The following is a 19,325-nucleotide window of genomic DNA, read 5'->3' as shown; positions in this document are numbered from 1 at the left end:
TGCGGACTGTGGTCGCCATTACAAGATGGCGCTGGCCTTGTGGTGGTCTGTGATAAACAACTCCTTCTTTGGGAGAGTTGGCACATGGTTCTTTGACACCCTACGAGAAAGCTCCACGTGGCAGCTTCGCATTGGGTGTTTGGATACTTTATTAAGGCTGGGAGGGGCTTCTGGGAGATTAGAAGAACTCTCGAGAGCTTGAATAAACAGCTGTAAGAAGATTCCCGGTGTTGCGTCTTCCTTGCGGGCAAGGGGGTCGCGACACTCTACCCTACAGGCCTTCCTTCTGTTTAGTTGATGGTGCTTTATAGATAGACACAAAGGTGGAATTCACTGTGGTATATTCATATATTTACATAAGATAATTTGGTCAGATCCTTTGGCTGTTCCTTCCTTTTTCCCTCTGTCCTCCCTGCCCCTCAATCCCTTGCCTCTACCCTGCTGATCTCCCCTTTGGTTTTCAGGGGATTCTCCCCCTGCCAATTTTCTCCCCTTATTTCGCTCTAGCTTCTGCTATGAGAGAAAAGGAACTTTACAAACAATATGTTTCTTCTCTTTTCCTTCAAATCTGTTTTTTTAATAAAAACTCCTTTTCTTATCAAGTAGATGATGAATATTTCTGAAGCAGTGAACATTGGGACTCCCACTTCCCTCCATTAGTGCCACCTTCATCTGGAGAATGTAGGGTCAAATCTCTCTCTGTATTTGAAACATAGACTGCATCCCAGACTTGGTCCTGGTTTCTTGCAGGCCTGTTCTTGGGCAGGGTCTGGTCAGACTGCAGGACTCAGGCTCCCCAGTGGCTGCCTCCTCTGGCTGTGCAGAGCCTGCCAATCTCCCAGGGCCCTCCTGCTGCCCACTCACTCCTTCTTAACTCTTTGCTGTGCCTCAGCATTCACCAGCCTTTCACTGGAGCCTGTGTCTCAAGTCTGACCTTTAGTCTGTTGACTTTTAGCTCTGTTGTGTTACCAGAATTTGTATTCTCATTGTATGAAGATTTACTGTTTATTATTTACTGCTTATTATCCTCATTTGCTGTTTATTTCAGGTCATGAAGACATCATTACAATATGGGCTGATGAATCAGGCTTGGTGTTCCTGTGAACTCAGTTTTGTATAGAAACTCAGTTTTTTATATACACAAATGCTGATACTTCCTCTTTAACCTGAGCTAAAGAATTGAATAATTTGTAAATTTCATAAAATTAAAAGGAGTGAAAAAGTCTCCCATAACTGAGATAGGATAAAAGAAATAAAAAATCGGTAGAATGGAGACATAAACGAATGACAGGCTGCCTCCTGATATCCCCAGGATTGTAAGGGAGTTCCTCTCCCACATCTGGCTCTGGAGTAGCCTCTCTGGGACACATGCATTTCAGAGAGAACCAATTCACCTGATGAACCATGTCCCACCCCTGCCCTAGTCTCACCTGGAGTGAGGAACCTTTAGAGCTGGGGAGAAGGCAGCCTCCAGGAGGTGAAGAGTGCTGATGGGCTCCTTCCCTTCTCAGTTTGGCCACACTGCTTTCTCATTCCTCTTTCTCTGCCACTTTGCTTTATTACCTAACTGCTCCTGGGACTTTACAGACTACCTTCAGTGAACTGATGAGGAGACATTTATACAAAAAGCTATCTCTGGGAAAAAAAAGTCTAACAGGCAAGTGAAAGAACTGAATACAAAACAATGACTTAGCAGAGAATGCGGATGGGAGGATTTTATAGGATTTCTCAGTTTCAACCTTCCATTTGAAACAGGCTGAATTTGGATGCCTTCCATCTGAAATTGGGAGTGGCTTCCTCAGGCTGAGAGTGGAGGCTGTGGATGAGGCTGTGTGTGTCCCCCTCCGACCCCCACCCCAGGCTCCAGAGAAGCTGCTTGGGAGCAGAGATTGTCCCACAGGCCAGGCTAACACAGACCAAACAAATCCTCACATGAACATCTCCTGCCTTTTGTCTCATGTCCCTTTTCCCTTGCCTCCCCTCCTTTAACCCTTCCGCTCACTTTCAGGGATTTCAAAGATGGAAAATTTTGAAGTAAATAAATTTTCTCTCTGTTCCTTTAAAGTTGGTTTTGGATAAAGTCTATTTTACCAATTTGACTCTGAATATTTCTGGAGAGGCAAGCCTTATAGCCTAGCCTCTTCCCTCTAGAGTGGTAATAGAGCCACTTGGAAACAAAATGGGAAGAGATTCTAAAATCTGTTTGCACACCGGGCACAGCTGCACGTACCTGTAATCCCAGGGATTCATTCACAATGGATCTAGTTACCCTTGTTTAGTAACTAAGGACTGTAAATGCCTTGAGGGATATGTCTACATCTTAACCACCTCTGATTCTAAGCACCTAACCCAAATCCTGGCTCTTAGTATTTAATATGTAATGAAGAACGATGAGGATCACTTTCACTTACTGCACATGTGACTATGATAATCTTTGCATACATTGTCCTATTTTATTCTTGAAATAAATTCTTTTACCACAATGTTACAGAGAAATTTAACAACTTGTTAAAATAGTATACCTAATAAACAAAATTTGAACCCAAGATGTCTTGTTTCAAAACCCACGCTATCATGAACTTCTCTAAAATGCTTCTGTTTGTGGAGTGAACAACAATTATCTTTGCTATTCAGCAACTGCTTTTTAATGCCACATTCTGTACATATATCATTTAGACCTCACTGTGTTGCTTCATGAAATGAGGTGTATATTTTCCTTTTTGCCAAGGAAGAAAACGGATCAGAAAGGAGGTAAGAGATGTATGTCTTCCTAAATCCACTGAACTACACCAAGCAAGTCACTGAATAAGATTCAGAGTTGGAAATCCATCTGATTAAAATGAAAATCTCTCTGTTATAGGGCTGGGATATCTAGGAAACTGAGAGAGCATGAAGGCCCCCTTTCAAACACACAATCAAGTAAAAAAAGATTTCAGATTTATCACTCAGAGTAACAGACATGAGTTTATTAGAAGGAATAGGAATAGGAAATGAGTGATACTCCCAAGGAAGAAAGTGGGTTCTCTCAAAGAGGAGAAGGACAGCATATATCTCCTCGCCCCAGTATTATTGGGGGTCCCAGGGAAGCTTCCAGAGAATTGCACCCAGATCAGTCTCCTAACTTTTGACTGATAGCAGGTTGACCTCAAATTTTCAAGTGTCCACAGCCATGACAACTCTGGGTCACTCTGGCCCATGATGACCGGTTCTAATTGGAACCTGTTCTTACAGAATTTATAGCCAGAAGGAATTATCCTTATCTCCCTGAGTTCTGGGTTCTGATCTGTGAAAAGGTCATAAAGTCCCCGCCTTCAGGATAATTTCTGTTTTTCTGATCAGAATTATTTGGGGCCTTCATTTCTCCTGCTTATAATAGGTGGTTTTCTGAGGAATGTAATTTATCGGTCCACTTAAGCCAGGAAGGACTACAGTTAAATGGCTTCTTAGAAAAGAAAGCATGTGGGGGTCAGCACAGTGGGCTCAGTTTACAGAATTATTCCCTTAACCTCATGTTCCCACCACTAGCATCTGTCTGTTCCCTGTCAGTGTTTCCTAGTTATTTCCTCATATAATGGAAAGTGTTCAACCTGAGAGCCTCAAAAGCCCCAGAATACAGAAAGAACAGGAAGGATTCAACAGAGCGGGTTTGGACATTTCATTACTCCGATCTTCCTTAGCTGCAGTGGGCCAAGATACAATGGACTGCTTCACTGCACCTACAAGGAGGAGAAAATATAAAGGACAGGTTGCAGGCCCCCTGTGCAGGTGAACTTCTTCAGATGGATAGAGTACATGGTATTATTTCACAGCCAAGGTCAGTTTGCTTTAATCCCTATCTAAACATTGGAAAAAAGAAAATGATGTTTCCCTTCTCTATGCCTTCCCTAACTCATCTCTGGGAGTCCTTGTTAGTCTTCAGAAACAACAAACTTTCTAATACTGACTTGTGTTTATCCCAATACTTGATCCCTTAGTACCTCTGGGAGCCCTTTAATTTTCCTCACCTTCTTATACAGCCCCCTATCCTCCACAAAGCCCTCAGGACAGCGTTCTGGGGACACATTTGCCTCCATATTCCACAGTAGCAATACAAAGAACAAGAACAAATCAGCAGACATGCTAGAGTAATTAAAATAGTATAGAAGACATGTCATTGTGTCCAAGGAAGAAAAATTAACCATCTATAGAAAGATCAATTGAAAGGCATAGATTGCATTGATTTGTTAAAGCAGGAGTGATATTGTGTTCATTATCAGGTATATCCACACAGCATTCTGTCCTCAAGACTGCAGATACTCTGCCTTGAGCAGCTATAAACATATATAATAGCCATCCTATTTTGTAACACCATCTTTCTCATTTGAGTAGTGTCTGCAGTTAATAAAGTTATGGCATGTATAGTCTGATGAACAGCTTGAGCCTGTGGGAGGCTAAAGCAAGACCTGAATTTCCACATCCATCACTGAAGCTTGTGGGGAAAATAACTAATAGATAGAATGACTGGGAGGCATTGCAGTACCTTGTGGGACACCCCTTTTCACTATCTCAATGACTGGGTATCTGCGGTAAAAGAGGGCAAACTCAAGCTGGTTATAAATTCATTTCCATGTCCTGTCCAATGACAAGGTAGTAAGGTCATCTATGGCTCCACCTATCAAAAGTGCACCCCATGGTAGGGGAAAACTCCATGAGTAACTGATACTAAAGGATATCTGTTGAATCGACTGTGTTCTTACACAGAGGGTCATGCATAAAGCCCACAGTCTTGTTATCATGACTGCCACAGTCTGGCTGGGCACAATTCAGGAGCCACTTGTCAAAAGAAACGAACTTTATTTTTAGAACTACAAACACCAAACAAAACAGCTCCTCAGGAAAAAACCCTCAGAGCCCAACTGCCACCACCGGCTTCCCACAAGCCTCTCACCCACACAAGCCTCACCACCTCCCACAATCCTCCTGCTCTTGAGGCCGATTGGCTGGGTCGCGTGGGCGGAGCCAAAGAAGTCCCCCAATGAGCAGCTCCGTGGTCTGAAAGGCCAGGGAAACAGCCCAATGAACATCACCGCAGAGGAGACAATCAGCTAGATGTTGCTGGGGCCGCTGTGAGCCAATCATCAGCTGGCAGTCTGAAGGGCAGGGAAACAGCCCAATGAACATCACTGCAGAGGAGCCAATCAGCTAGATGTTGCTGGGGCCTCTGTGAGCCAATCATCAGCTGGCAGTCTGAAGGGCAGGGAAACAGCCCAATGAACATCACTGCAGAGGAGCCAATCAGCTAGATGTTGCTGGGGCCGCTGTGAGCCAATCATCAGCTGGCAGTCTGAAGGGCAGGGAAACAGCCCAATGAAGGTCACCGCAGAGGAGCCAATCAGCTAGATGTTGCTGGGGCTGCTGTGAGCCAATCATCAGCCGGCAGCTGGAAGTTTGCTGGCAGCTGGAAGTTTGCTGGGGCCCCTTTGGCTGTGGCTCTCAACATCTCCCCCTCTCTGTTTAAACAACAAGCATGTGGCTTGGGGACCGTGCCTGCCTTAGGTTGTCCAATACTACATATGGTCCTTACCCGTCTTCGGATGAGCTGACCTCAGGGCATCAGCCTCCTGTCTTAGGTTGGTACCATTGTAATTGGATCTTACCCGTCATTGACTACCGGTCCAGTATACAGCCACACCTGTGGAGAGGTCTTTGTCATGACAAGCAGAAGGGAGGAAGATACACCAAGCCAACTGATGGCTCTTGTTGGAAAAATTGTACCACCAATGACATCATCAGCAAAAATACCCCAACACTACCACAAGTCGCTGCACCAACAGATAGTTCAGAATGCATACAAGTGAGTTCACAATGCATACAAGTGACACATAGTTTAGGCAAGTTCTGCAAGCAGTTCAGTGATGGCTATTGCAGAAACTGTAGATTAGTTTTATCTTTGTCTTAACCGGCACTGGGATGAAGATAGGAATTCTGGCAATAATGGCTAAAGAAAAAATTATGTAACATTCCAGAAGGCACTAAAAGAAAACAATTTTCTTAACAATTTACATTATCTTGAAGAGAATTATTAAATATAATGAAAAGGAAAGGTGAGAATTATTAAATATAATGAAAAGGAAAGGTGAAAGTAAACAAACAGATCTGTTAACCTCCTTTTTTGTTTACATATTAAAACAATCCTTAACAGTTATTTACCCAATTTAAATTGAACCATTTAAATCATGTGAATAAAAAAAATATTTGGATCCATTTTTTCATGAGCGCTCATCATATATGATATATGGACATATGTACATTCAAACATATAACACAAAACACAAGTGTGCACACATAATATAATACATACAACACATAACATAATAGTAAAGGCCTTATAACTTTTTACAGGTGAAATCTCCATTGCAATGTTTAAAAACTCTATAGTCAAAAAATAGAACTGATCAGCAAAATATTAACCTAGGTCTGTATGAGCTCAAAAAACAAACTTAGAACTTCATGATATGGGAACGGGCAATAATAAAATAGATATTGAAAAAAGCATCCTGGTTCTGTTGCAGATGTAAGAATAGCCAAATTGGAGTTTTGGATATCAGCTGTTATGGATTTGAGCCAAATCATCTTCTTTTTGGTCTGTAGAAATCGCTTTAGTTAATCTCTCTGGAATCCAAATCGGCTGCTTTTCACCCTGTGGAAACACACAAACAGGTCCCCGATTCCAGACAATCACTGGGTCAGGACCTTGGTTAATTTCTCTGGAATCCAAATCGGCTGCTGTTCTTCCTGTGGAAACACACAAACAGACCCCTGACTCCAGACAATTACTGGGTCAGGACCTTTCCATTGTCCTGTTAGAATATCTTTCCAAAGTACCTTGGGCTTATGTATATTTTTTGGACACATATGCCTTTCTGCAGCACTAAGTCCTGATGAATCCAAATTTAAAAAGTTTAGAATAAAAAGGGTTATTTTAAGTTTATCTTTGGGGAATATATACCCCTTCCCAATTCCATCTTTTTGCTTTAATAAGTACATTTTAATAGTTTGATGAGCTCTTTCAACTATGCCTTGTCCCTGTGGATTGTATGGGATTCCTGTTATATGAGTAATGCCAAATGATGAGCAAAATTGTTTAAAAGAGGTAGAAGTATAACCAGGGACATTATCTGTTTTTAACTGTTTTGAAATGCCCACAGTGGCAAAATTTTGTAAGCAATGAGCTATAACATCTTTAGTTTTTTCTCTGGCATGAAGGGAGCCCATCAAAAATCCAGAAGAAGTATCAACTGTAACATGCAAATATTTTAATTTTCCAAATTCTGGCAAATGTGTGATGTCCATCTGCCAAATATGGTTAGGTATCAATCCTCTAGGATTGACTCCAAGATTAACTTGTGGTAAAAAGGTCACACAATTTTGACATTGTTTTATTATTTGTCTAGCTTGTTCCTTAGTTATTTTAAAATGCTTTTGTAAAGTATTAGCATTAACATGGAACCTTTTATGAAAATTTGTAGCTTCTTCTAGTGTAGAGAAAATATGTATGTCATGTGTAGTTTTATCTGCTAAATCATTGCCCAAACTAAGGGCTCCAGGCAATCCTGTATGTGCCCTGATATGTCCTATAAAGAATGGATCTTTTCTGTCCCAGATTAAACTTTGTATAGTGGAAAACAAAGAGAAAACAGTAGAAGAAGGGGAAATCCTACCAGCATCTTCAAGGGATACTATAGCATTAACTATACACTGACTATCAGAAAATAAATTAAATACAGAATCTTTAAACATCACAAAAGCTTGTAATACTGCATTAAGCTCTACCTTTTGTGCTGATTGTTTGGGTACTAAAAATGTAAAAGTTTGATCAGGTGTAACTATTGCTGCTGTACCATTATTTGACCCATCAGTGAATATATTTGGAGCATTCATTATAGGTGTTTTTCTTGTCATTTTTGGAAAAATTACAGGATGCAATGACCAAAAAGACAATAAAGGTTTAGATGGTAAGTGGTTATCAAATGAAACATTATATTTGCACATGATTATTGCCCAAGTATTCAACTCATTAACTAATTCATCAATTTGATTCATAGTATATGGAGTAATAATTTTATTAGGAGAAATTCCAAATACTCCCTTTGCTGTTTTTATTCCTTTGAGTATTAATTGTCCTACAGCCTCAGGATACCTAGTAAGAATAGTGTTAGGAGAATAAGATAAATGTATCCATAATAATGGACCTTCTTGCCAAAATACTCCTGTAGGATTATTTTTTGTTGGTAGTACAATAAATAATAAAGGCAAACTTATATCAATTCTATCCAAATGCATATTTTCCATATATGTTTCAATGATTTTTAATGCCTTTCTTGCTTCAGGTGTTAGCATTTGGGGTGAATTTGGATCTGATGGACCTTTCAGGATATCAAATAAAGGTCCCAATTCTCCTGTTGGAATACCTAGAAAAGGCCTTATCCAATTTATGTCTCCTAATAACTTTTGAAAGTCATTAAGTGATTTGAGTTGATCTGCTCGTATTTGAATTTTTGGTGGACGGACCATGGTTGAGGATAATAGAACACCTAAATAATTAATTGGAAAATTTAATTGTACTTTATCTATTGCTATCTCTAGGTTATAATTTTTTAATAAGTTTGTAAGTGTGACATAACATTCTAGCAATGTGTTTTTAGCTTTGTGTGCTAATAATACATCATCCATATAGTGAAATATTTGTAGTTCAGGATTTTGATTTCTAAGTGGCTGGATTACTTTGTTAACATAAATTTGACACATAGTTGGGCTGTTAGCCATCCCTTGAGGGAGTACTTTCCATTCATATCTCTGATCAGGACCTTCATGATTCAGTGCAGGGATAGTAAATGCAAAACGTGGACTATCCTCAGGATGAATTGGAATTGAAAAAAAACAATCTTTAATATCTATAACTAAAACATATCAAGTTTTTGGCAAAGCAGACAATTGAGGAATCCCCGATTGAGCAGGTCCCATAATGACCATTTCATTATTAATGGCTCTTAAATCTTGCAATAATCTCCATTTACCAGATTTCTTTTTGATGACAAAAATGGGAGTATTATGGGGAGATACAGAAGGTTGTATATGTCCTTCCGTTAATTGTTGTTTGACCAGATCATGGGCTACTTGTATCTTTTCTTTATTCAAGGGCCACTGAGGAACCCATACTGGTCTTTCTGATTTCCATGTAATTTTGATTGTCTCAGTGGCCCTTTGTGAAAATCCAACCCATGTCTGTCTGTTCCTTGATCTATTTGTATTGGTGCTGCTATACCTTGTTCTTGTTTTTCTAATCTTTTTCCTTTCCTAAAACCTTGTCTAGCCATAATAGTGGGTGCATTTTGATTGATGTTATTTGTTAATGTCAAGCCTAATTGATCTAAGACATCTTGTCCCCATAAATTTATGGGAAGATGATCCAATACATATGGCTGTATAGTTCCTTCACATCCTTCAGGATCCTTCCAATCTAATACCATTGCATTTCTATGGGGATTCGTCGCCACTCCTAGGCCTCAAAGTGTTTGAGTGGCTTGTTGTAATGGCCAATGTTTTGGCCATTCTTGACGAGAGATGATGCTAAGGTCTGCACCTGTATCCAGTAGCCCATTAAATTCATGTCCTTGAATATTTAGTTTTAGCATGGGGCGAGAATCTAAATTTAAAGAAAGCATAGCCCAATCTACACCTGTGGAGCCTAATCCCTTGGAACCTCTTTCTACAGCATGACTGGAAAATTTATCATGTAGGCTTGGTATTATTAGTAACTGTGCTATTCTATCTCCTGGTGAAATTATTGATATACCCTTTGGAGAACTGGCTATAATTTTTATTTCACCTTCATAATCAGGATCAATTACCCCAGGACTTATCAAAAGTCCTTTTAGAGTAGATGAGCTGCGTCCCAATAATAAGCCTACTATTCCTTTGGGAAGAGGTCCATTTACCCCTGTGGGAATGATTTGAACTCCCATCTCTGGAGTTAGTACTGATCTGGCGGAGGCGCAGATGTCCAACCCTGTGCTCCCTCTGGTTTGTCTGATGAGGGATCTGATGGACAATGTGTCCCGGTCACTACCCTGATGGGGTTGCTGGGTTCCTCCAGTGCTCCGTATATTTGTGGTTTGGGGCCCCGGAGCATTGGGGCCCCCTGTCCATTTTTTGGCAACAGAGCCCGATGCCTTTGTCCAGGATATTGTGGATAAACACCTTGTCCTTGTTTGTTTTTTGATAATGGAGTACCCTCTATGGTGGTTTGAGAACGGCATTCATTAGCCCAATGTCTCCCTCTACGGCATCGTGGGCAAATACCCGGTATTCTACTCCTTTGATACCTAGTTTTGTTAAACCCTCGTCCTATGGGGCAATTCCTTTTAAAATGTCCTTTTTGTTGACAATTGTAGCATGTTCTTGGCCTGGTATATAAAGCCTGTTTTACTGCAGCTGCCACAATTTGCCCTTGTTCATTAATGTCTCTGGCATCTAAAGCCTGTTTTACTGCAGCTGCCATGACTTGCTCTTGTTCATTAATGTCTCTACATAATTTAATATATGTATTTAAATCTTCCTGTTTCCATGGTCTAATGATATCTCTGCACCAACGATTCACTTGGTCATAAGCCAGTTGTTTTATTAATGGCATTGCTTGTTCTGTATTCCCAAAAATTCTAGTAGCTGTTTGAATAAGCCTATCTACAAATTCAGCGTAAGGTTCATTAGCTCCTTGTATTACCTTCGATAATTGACCTTGTAAACCTCCATGTCCTTGTAAAGTCTTCCATGCCCTAATTGCCTCTGTAGCAATTTGTGAGTATACGCCAGGATCATATGCAATTTGTTGCTGCTGATCCTCATAAGGTCCCTTTCCTAACAACATATCTAGATTTCTCTGAGGATAACCAGCTGCTGCATTTCGCTTCGCCGTCTCCTTGCAAAATTCTTCATTGGCAACTTTCCATAATAGGTATTGACCTCCATTTAGCACAGCTTTACACATATTAGCCCAATCTGCTGGCATCATGTTCAAGTTGTTAATGGATTCGACCAAGCTTACAGTGAAGGGTGCTTGAGGACCATAGGTTGTTACAGCCTCTTTTAGCTCCTTCACTGTTTTGAAATTTAAACCCTGGTAAATTCGCTGCCCTCCTACCTCAAATACAGGGCATGTTAATACTTGAGATCCTGTCTCGGGATCCCAACTATCAACTGCGGGGGTTGGGAGCCTCCTAGCATATGGAGGTGGTGCTGTTGATTGGACACTTATGCCCTCTGGTGATAGAATGCTGTTAATAGCAGTCTCCTGTAGAGGTGGTGCTGTTGGTTGGACACTTACGCTCTCTGATAGAAAGGTGTTATTAGCAGTCTCCTGTTGTAACTTTTCCCCTGATGGCTTTTTCTGCTTTACACTTTCTTCCTCTGTCTGACTAGTTCGAAAGACCTTCTCTTTTACTTGAATCTTTTCCTCTGTCTGACTAACTTGAGAGACCTTCTCTTTTACTTGAATCAATATGTCTTCTCCTTCCTCTACCATTGTCTGAACTGAAGGCTTTGGACTAAGCAAACCAGATACCAATGCCCACAATGTCAATGTGCCAACTGGCAGAGTTCCTGGGCTGTTCTTTTCTATTCTTTTTAAATCTTCACCATGATGGTCCCACTGTGATATATTTAACAACTCCTCCTTAAAAAGCCATGGGCTACATTTTTGTATTGTATCAACGTATGCCCTGACTGCTCTTGATTTTACTGGGATGCCTCCTTCCTCTAACAATTTACTTAACAGTCTTTCGGTTTGTTTTTTACTAATTTCTGTTCCCGTATTTCTACTATAATACAACCCAACAAGATAACACCAAACAAAACCGAGACAGAATGAAATAAAAAGGGAACAATAAAAATTCATTATAGCCTTTCTATCCTCCTGACATGTGAATCCGTCCTTTCTCCCTATCTGTTCCTCAGACGCAAATAGTTTTTCCTCAGATGTGAGCGGTTTTTCTTCCGTCTCACTCATCTCCAGGGACAGGCAACTTAAAACAAAAATGAAGCAAAACAAAAGAGGAAACTTAGAATGGCTACCCATCCTCTCGCCCTGCCCTCAGGGGCGAGCAGTTTACTTACCCTCAGTCGCTCCCTGTGCGAGCCACCAAATGCAGCAGTCTGGCTGGGCACAATTCAGGAGCCACTTGTCAAAAGAAATGAACTTTATTTTTAGAACTACAAACACCAAACAAAACAGCTCCTCAGGAAAAAACCCTCAGAGCCCAACTGCCACCACCGGCTTCCCACAAGCCTCTCACCCACACAAGCCTCACCACCTCCCACAATCCTCCTGCTCTTGAGGCCGATTGGCTGGGTCGTGTGGGCGGAGCCAAAGAAGTCCCCCAATGAGCAGCTCCGTGGTCTGAAAGGCCAGGGAAACAGCCCAATGAACATCACCGCAGAGGAGCCAATGTTGCTGGGGCCGCTGTGAGCCAATCATCAGCTGGCAGTCTGAAGGGCAGGGAAACAGCCCAATGAACATCACTGCAGAGGAGCCAATCAGCTAGATGTTGCTGGGGCTGCTGTGAGCCAAACATCAGCTGGCAGCTGGAAGTTTGCTGGCAGCTGGAAGTTTGCTGGGGCCCCTTTGGCTGTGGCTCTCAACAATGACCATGCTGGGTGACACAACAGAAAGCTGTCTTTCTAACTGTACCCCGAATTGCTACCTCACATGAAGGCCTGCTCCATATATAAGTATACACAGGCGCTAAGGAAATATTGTCATTCTAATTAAAGCAAAAATCTTTTGTTTAGTCTCATTATTTGATGGCCATTTCAGTGGCTGAGATGTTTCAAAACAGTTCCATTACAATCAAGTCCATTTTGTCTCATCTGCAGGTTTTGCTACTCAGGGAAGGCTGTTCTGCAGTGCAGGGAGTTCTGAGCAGGTCCAGCAACAAGTTTGTTGGCATGATACCTGTACTTCCATTGCCCAATCCTGCTGAGAGCCATAGCCAAGTAGGAATGACGCATGGCAATTTCCTTGTCAGCCTACCCAATGTTGCTTAGAGGGAGGACTCTCCATTGTGGAAATGGGCTTGCCTTGGACCCAGGTCATTTGCAGTGACAATGCATGAATGTTTGAGAGTTTTGATTTGAAAGGTGACCTTGCTCAGGGATTAGGGTAGATCTGGGTTAAGCGGGGATCCAGGTTTAGGGTGGATCCTGCTGGGAATAGGATGGTTCCAGGTTTAGGGTGGATCCTGCTGGGAATAGGATGGTTCCAGGTTTAGGGTGGATCCTGCTGGGAATAGGGCATATCCTGCTGCCTCAGGTGCCCACTCCTTGAGTTCCTGTTGAGTTCTCGCGGGATTCAGAGGGTATTTGGTATGCAGAGCCCGGTGGAGGGTGGATTTTCCCAGAACATGCGTGTAGAGTGCCGGTGAGAGTTGGAGAATGAAGAGTTGCTGTTTGAATCTACAAGTTGTGTGGTGGCTCAGTTTTCTGTGCCCAGCCAGACTGCGGCACGATCCAGGAATAGGTTAATCGTTGCTATCCCAAGGAGAAGATGACAAATGTTTATTAGGCACCAGTAATGGCAAATCAGCTCTATAAGGCAGTATACAGGCTACTGTAAGATCCTGTGTTAGGAGTCTGCAATAGGCTTGCCTGGGGAAATGTACCAGATGGATGTATAGGTTTGCTTTTTGAGGGTATAGAAAGAATAAGACACGTTTGGAATACATAACTGCCATAAACTGATACAAAGTGCTCCTCAGGTAATGAGTGTAAACACCTGTACTTGTGAGGGCCAGGATCTCAAGTTTATAAGCTTTACTTGTAAATTAAGAAATTTACCCTCCCCCAAGGGGTCAGCAAAATGAACTTTGAGGGCTTTCTGGTACAGGACATGACCAGCTAATGCTTCTGGTATGGAATGTGATGTCTGGAGGAGCTGGTAAAAATAAATTATTCCTAGTGCCTCTGCCAGTTTGAGAAGATGATCAGTGGATGTGCCCTTTATATGTAATCCTAAGTGCCATTGGCATGTTAACACAGAATTGTTTGCAGGCTGCTCATGCCTGGCACTCATGCAGGCACTAATGTCCTCAGTGCCTCAGGCAGACAATTCAACTCAACTAATAAAATAGAAGTATTTTCAGACTCCAAGATTTGTTTCAGCAGGACTTTGATTCTATCATACAATCCAGCCCCTCTTGGATTATATGTCAGGAGGAAAATTCATACTATGTCCTAGTCTTGAGCTCACTACGTGTCATGACCTGCAAAATGGGTTACTTGGTCATTCTCAGTTACTTGTGGTGTGCCATTCACAGCACACAGTCAGACCAGCTCCTTAACAACGGCTCTTTCATTGGTTCTATTTGCTGGGGAAGGTTGGAAGTAAGCGTGTAATGTGTCCACACAAGTCAAAGCATATTTGTCCCCTTTTGATAATTAGAGAGGGCCCATGTAGTCCATCTGACATCACTGCAGAGGATCACTTAGTTTGATATGCCCCTGGGTGGCATCTAGTCATCGAAAGTAGCACTGAGAGCAGGCAAGGGGGTTCTGGTATTCGGCAACATCAGACATTTAATGGGCAGTCCCCAGCATGTCCCAACTGCCCACAGTCTTTCGTCCTGCATGCTTTAATCTACACTGTAGCCAAGCTGCAATTTCTTCTCCTGGGGCTTCCTCCAGCCATCTTATTTCACCAGTTCATCATCTCATCTTTGCCTGGAAATGACAGAGGGCACTGGGCAGTCACAGGATACATTGTGACAGCTTTGTTTTACACATAACTCCAAATGTCTCCCATAACTGATTTCCCTACAATGACCTGAGTTTAATCATCCTCTGTTTTTGCCTTTGAGACAGCCATATAGTAAGTTCTCTGAATCTGTCCCAACTGTCCAAGCAGATAGTCAGTGGCCCACTTGTGTGAGTAATAACCATCTATACTGCTCACAACTCAGCCCATTGGTTGTTGTGTGCTTGACTTCATCATCCCTCAGAGTCTCAGTCACACAGGAATTGAAGGAAATAATGAAGTCAGTGGGCTTCCTTGTGTGGGATTCAGGATGTGATTACTTAAGAGAAGTAAGGAGGTGCTTGAACATGACAGAAGGCCCAGCAGTCCTAGAAGCCCACTGCACTTGTGCCATGTTCCAGGGACTGAAGGGGACCCCTCACTCCACAGAGGATGCTGCTTTTGGTGTAATTAAAAGGCTAGAAAACCTTCCTCAGAACTTCTCCAAATTCCCCCTGGAAGAGACCTTGCTTCACATAGGCCTGTCAGTGGGATGCAGGCAGCTTGGTTACATGGTCTTACTTCCTCCCTCTGAGGGACATTTGCTTGTGTGATAGAATGTAATCTCCTACTGAGGAGGCCACAAGGAGACCATGCAACTGTCTCAGCTTTCCTGATTCCTTATGTTATTTCCACTGCTAGTATTCAGAGATCTGCTCAGTTTTTCTTTGCATTCCAAACACATTCCCAACCCTAATTTCAACTCCAACAGAGAAAAGATTCTTGAAGTCACCAATTATTGGAAATTGCTCAAATTCAGCCCAACAGGTGAGAAGGTGGCAGGGTAGGATATAGACACAATCTGGTAAAACGCACAAGATGTTTTGGAATTGGCCAAATACCATTGTAGACATGTGGTGTGCAGTTGTCTTCCTACAAAATTGTTGAGAAGTGCTTGAAATAGTTTCTTTTCAAGTATGCGAGGGGCCTTCTGCCTACAAACTTCTTTTGGGTGTCCATAAACGTTAATCCAAGAGATGACAACTTATATCTAAGATTTAAACTGGGTGGGTGGGAAAGTCTTTTTACTCTTCTTTTACCATTTTTTTTACCTCACTTCTGACCCCATCCTTATATAAAAATAGCTATAATTATATGCCAACATTTCTTTGTTGAGAGTTTCATATTGAATTGCTGGTCATGTGAGTTGGGGAGACGTGATGGGGCACTAGAGCTTTTGCCTGCCCCCTCATTGTTCTTCATCAGACCATTCCAATGTGCAGTGTTCAGGGCATTCCTTAGAGAGATCAGCAAGCCCTTGGGGACTGGCTCTGCAGCTCTTCCATGCCAGTGGAAGAAGCCTCAGTTTATATGTTTTAGTTGGGCAAACTGAAGGTGACTGACCATTACTTTAAGACCCAAGATAGCACAGGTGTGCTCTAAGGACCTTAATGGGAAGGATGAAATACAGACTATTTACAATGCTGCTGTCTCCTGGTTCTGTGGACAATATGCAGATTCCATATAATAATATTCCACAGCCTGTGGGTATTATTTTCAGTGAGATTTTTATCTTCATATAAAATGCCTGGTTTTATTTCAGTAGAACCAACCTGGACTGATAGAAAGAATAGGGCAGAAGTGAAGTTTGTGTGATTAGGGCACTTTGACTATTATATTAAAATCATATTTTTGCTAGGAATTAAAGCAGTGACTTCATCCCTGGGTATTGACTATGAGTAAAAAGCTTGAGGATCTTAGGGACATGGGGTGTCTAGTCCTGCAGAGATAATAGGCAGCAGTTTCATTTCACTGTACAGGTAGGTCCCCTCTGTTGCAGTGAGTCCCTTCTGCACAAGTTCCTCAAATATTTCCTTTATTTGGAGAGCCCTAGAAATTGAGAAATGTGCTGGAGACACGGTCAACTGGGGCCCTACTGAAGGGCATCTCATGTGTTTAAACCGTCCACACTTGGTACTTATGGGCTTTGTACTTGGAACTAAAGATCGGGTGGTGAAGAAGACCATGTACCTGAGATCAAGAGGTGATAGACAGAAGCACAAAGGCATTTTTCCATGTCACAATTATACAAAAATAAGTTCTAGGGTAGGAGTGACTTCATGGCACAGTGGCAGCACAGAAGAGGCATGCCCCGTCCTGTCTCAGGAAGTCAGAGATAGGAAGCATCAAGGAGTAGCATAGGTAGGCAAATAAAGGATGAGGTGAGGAAGCTGGGCTGACGAGGAAGCCTCTGTGTATCTGTAAAGGTCCAGAGTCACGAGAGCATGCCCAGCTTGTATAGAATTACTTTGAGTTCATTCTGGCTGTAAGTCTGAAGCACTAGACACCTGGAAAGAATTACTAACATGTTGGCTTGGGGATTTGGCTCAGTTGATAGAGTACTTGCCTGGCATGCAAGACCATTAGTTCAATCCCCAGCAGCACAAGAAAAAAAAAGAAGAATTACTATAAATGTTAAGTTGACTTTAATGAAAAAATTCTCTTCTTTATTAATATGATTTATTAATATCAAGTCAATATCGCAGAAGACTTTTATCTGAACATATACTGGTCACATATTGAAAGGTCATAATGAAAAACAAAATATCAGGATGTCTTGTGCTCTCTAGTCCCCTGTTGTCAGGAGCAGACTTTTCTAGTTGAGCTGACTTTTGCTATTTCTAGTAGTATTAAACATTTTCATTCTGTGCTGGGATTTTCCCAGGCACATATTATTTCATTTAAATTTTGGTAATTGTATTCACATTTCTTTGAATATAACAAATCCATATGAAGTGCTAAAGTCATGAAAGAATATATAGTGTAAAGTTAGTCATTCTCTCTTCTTTCACCTCAACTATACAGGTACCTTCCTTTTTTATTTATTTAATAGATTTTATTTTTTTAAATACACAACAGCGGAATGCATTACAATTCTTATTACACATATATACCACAATTTTTCATATCTCTGTTTGTATATAAAGTAGGTTGATAACCAATTTGTGTCTTCATACATGTACTTTGGATAATGATGTCCATTACATTCCACTATCCTTACTTATTCCCCATCCCCTCCCTTCCCCTCCCACCCCTCTTCCCTATCTATAATTCATCTATTCCTCTCATGCTTCCCCTCCCTACCCCACTATTAGTCAGCCTCCTTATATCAGAGGAAACATTTGGCATTTGTTTTCTGAGGATTGGCTAACTTCACTTAGCATTATCTTCTCTAACGCCATCCATTTACCTGCAAATGCCATGATTTTATTCTCTTTTTATTACTGAGTAACATTCCATTGTGTATATATGCCACATTTTTTTTATCCATTCATCCACTGAAGGGCATCTAGGTTGGCTTCACAGTTTAGCTATTGTAAATTGTGCTGCTATAAACATGATGTGGCTGTGTCCTTGTAGTATGCTGTTTTTTAAGTCCTTCGGGTATAGTTAGAGGAGAGGGATAGCTGGGTCAAATGGTGGTTCCATTCCCAGATTTCTACGTAATCTCCATACTGATTTCCATATTGGCTGTACCAATTTGCAGTCCCACTAGCAATGTATGAGTGTACCTTTTCCCCCATATCCTCACCAACACTTATTGTTGTTTGTCTTCATAATAGCTGCCATTCTGACTGGAGTGAGATGATATCTTAGAGTAAATTTGATTTGCATTTCTCTAATTGTTAGAGATGATGAGCATTTTTTCATGTATTTGTTGATTAATTGCATATCCTCATTTGAGAAGTGTCTGTTCAGGTACTTGGCCCATTTATTTATTGGGTTATTTGTTTTTTCAGTGTTTAGCTTTTTGAGTTATTTATATACCCTAGAGATTAGAGTTCTATCAGATGTGTGAGGGGTAAAAATTTGCTCCCAGGATTTATGCTCTCTGTTCACCTTACAGATTGTTTCTTTTGCTGAGAACAAACTTTTTAGTTTGATTCAATCCCATTTATCGATTCTTGGTTTTAATTCTTGTGCTATTGGAGTCTTATTAAGGAAGTTGGGAACTAATCCCACATGATGAAGATTAGGGCCTACTTTTTCTTCTGTTAGACGCAGAGTCTCTAGTTTAATTCCTAGGTCCTTGATCCATTTTCAGTTAAGTTTTGCACATGGTGAGAGATATGGGTTTAATTTCATTTTGTTGCATATGGATTTCCAATTTTCCCAGCACCATTTGTTGAAGATGCTATCTTTTCTCCAATGCATGTTTCTAGCACCTCTGTCTAATATCAGATAATTGTAATTTTGTGGATTAGTCTCTGTGTCCTCTAATCTTTACCATTGGTCTACAAGTCTATTTTGGTGCCAATATCATGCTGTTTTTGTTACTCTTACTCTAGTACAGTTTAAGATCTGGTATAGCAATGCCACCTGCTTCACTCTTCCTGCTAAGGATTGCCTTAGCTATTCAGGGTCTCTTATTTTTCCAGATGAATTTCATGATTGCCTTTTCTGTTTCTATGAGGAATGCCATTGGGATTTTGATTTTATGGAATTGCATTAAATCTTTGTAGTGCTTTTGGTAGTATGGTCATTATGATAAGATTAATTC

At 41.2% G+C, this 19,325-nt stretch overlaps 1 protein-coding gene across 1 annotated transcript in view; it reads right to left on the bottom strand.

The window, feature by feature from the left end:
- Positions 1-19,325, bottom strand: part of LOC308655514 (guanylate-binding protein 7-like) — a gene marked incomplete at both ends in the record, with an annotated part of 58,456 nt that overhangs the window by 19,457 nt on the left and 19,674 nt on the right. Inside the window, 2 exon segments of the mRNA XM_081305601.1 lie at positions 3,663-3,716; positions 4,520-4,560. Of these exon segments, the coding sequence (XP_081161727.1) occupies positions 3,663-3,716; positions 4,520-4,560 (95 nt within the window).

Source organism: Spermophilus citellus, assembly GCF_964194105.1.
Source record: "Spermophilus citellus genome assembly, chromosome: 9".
Classification (NCBI taxonomy): domain Eukaryota; kingdom Metazoa; phylum Chordata; class Mammalia; order Rodentia; family Sciuridae; genus Spermophilus; species Spermophilus citellus.
This window is presented reverse-complemented; position numbering and strand designations above follow the sequence as displayed.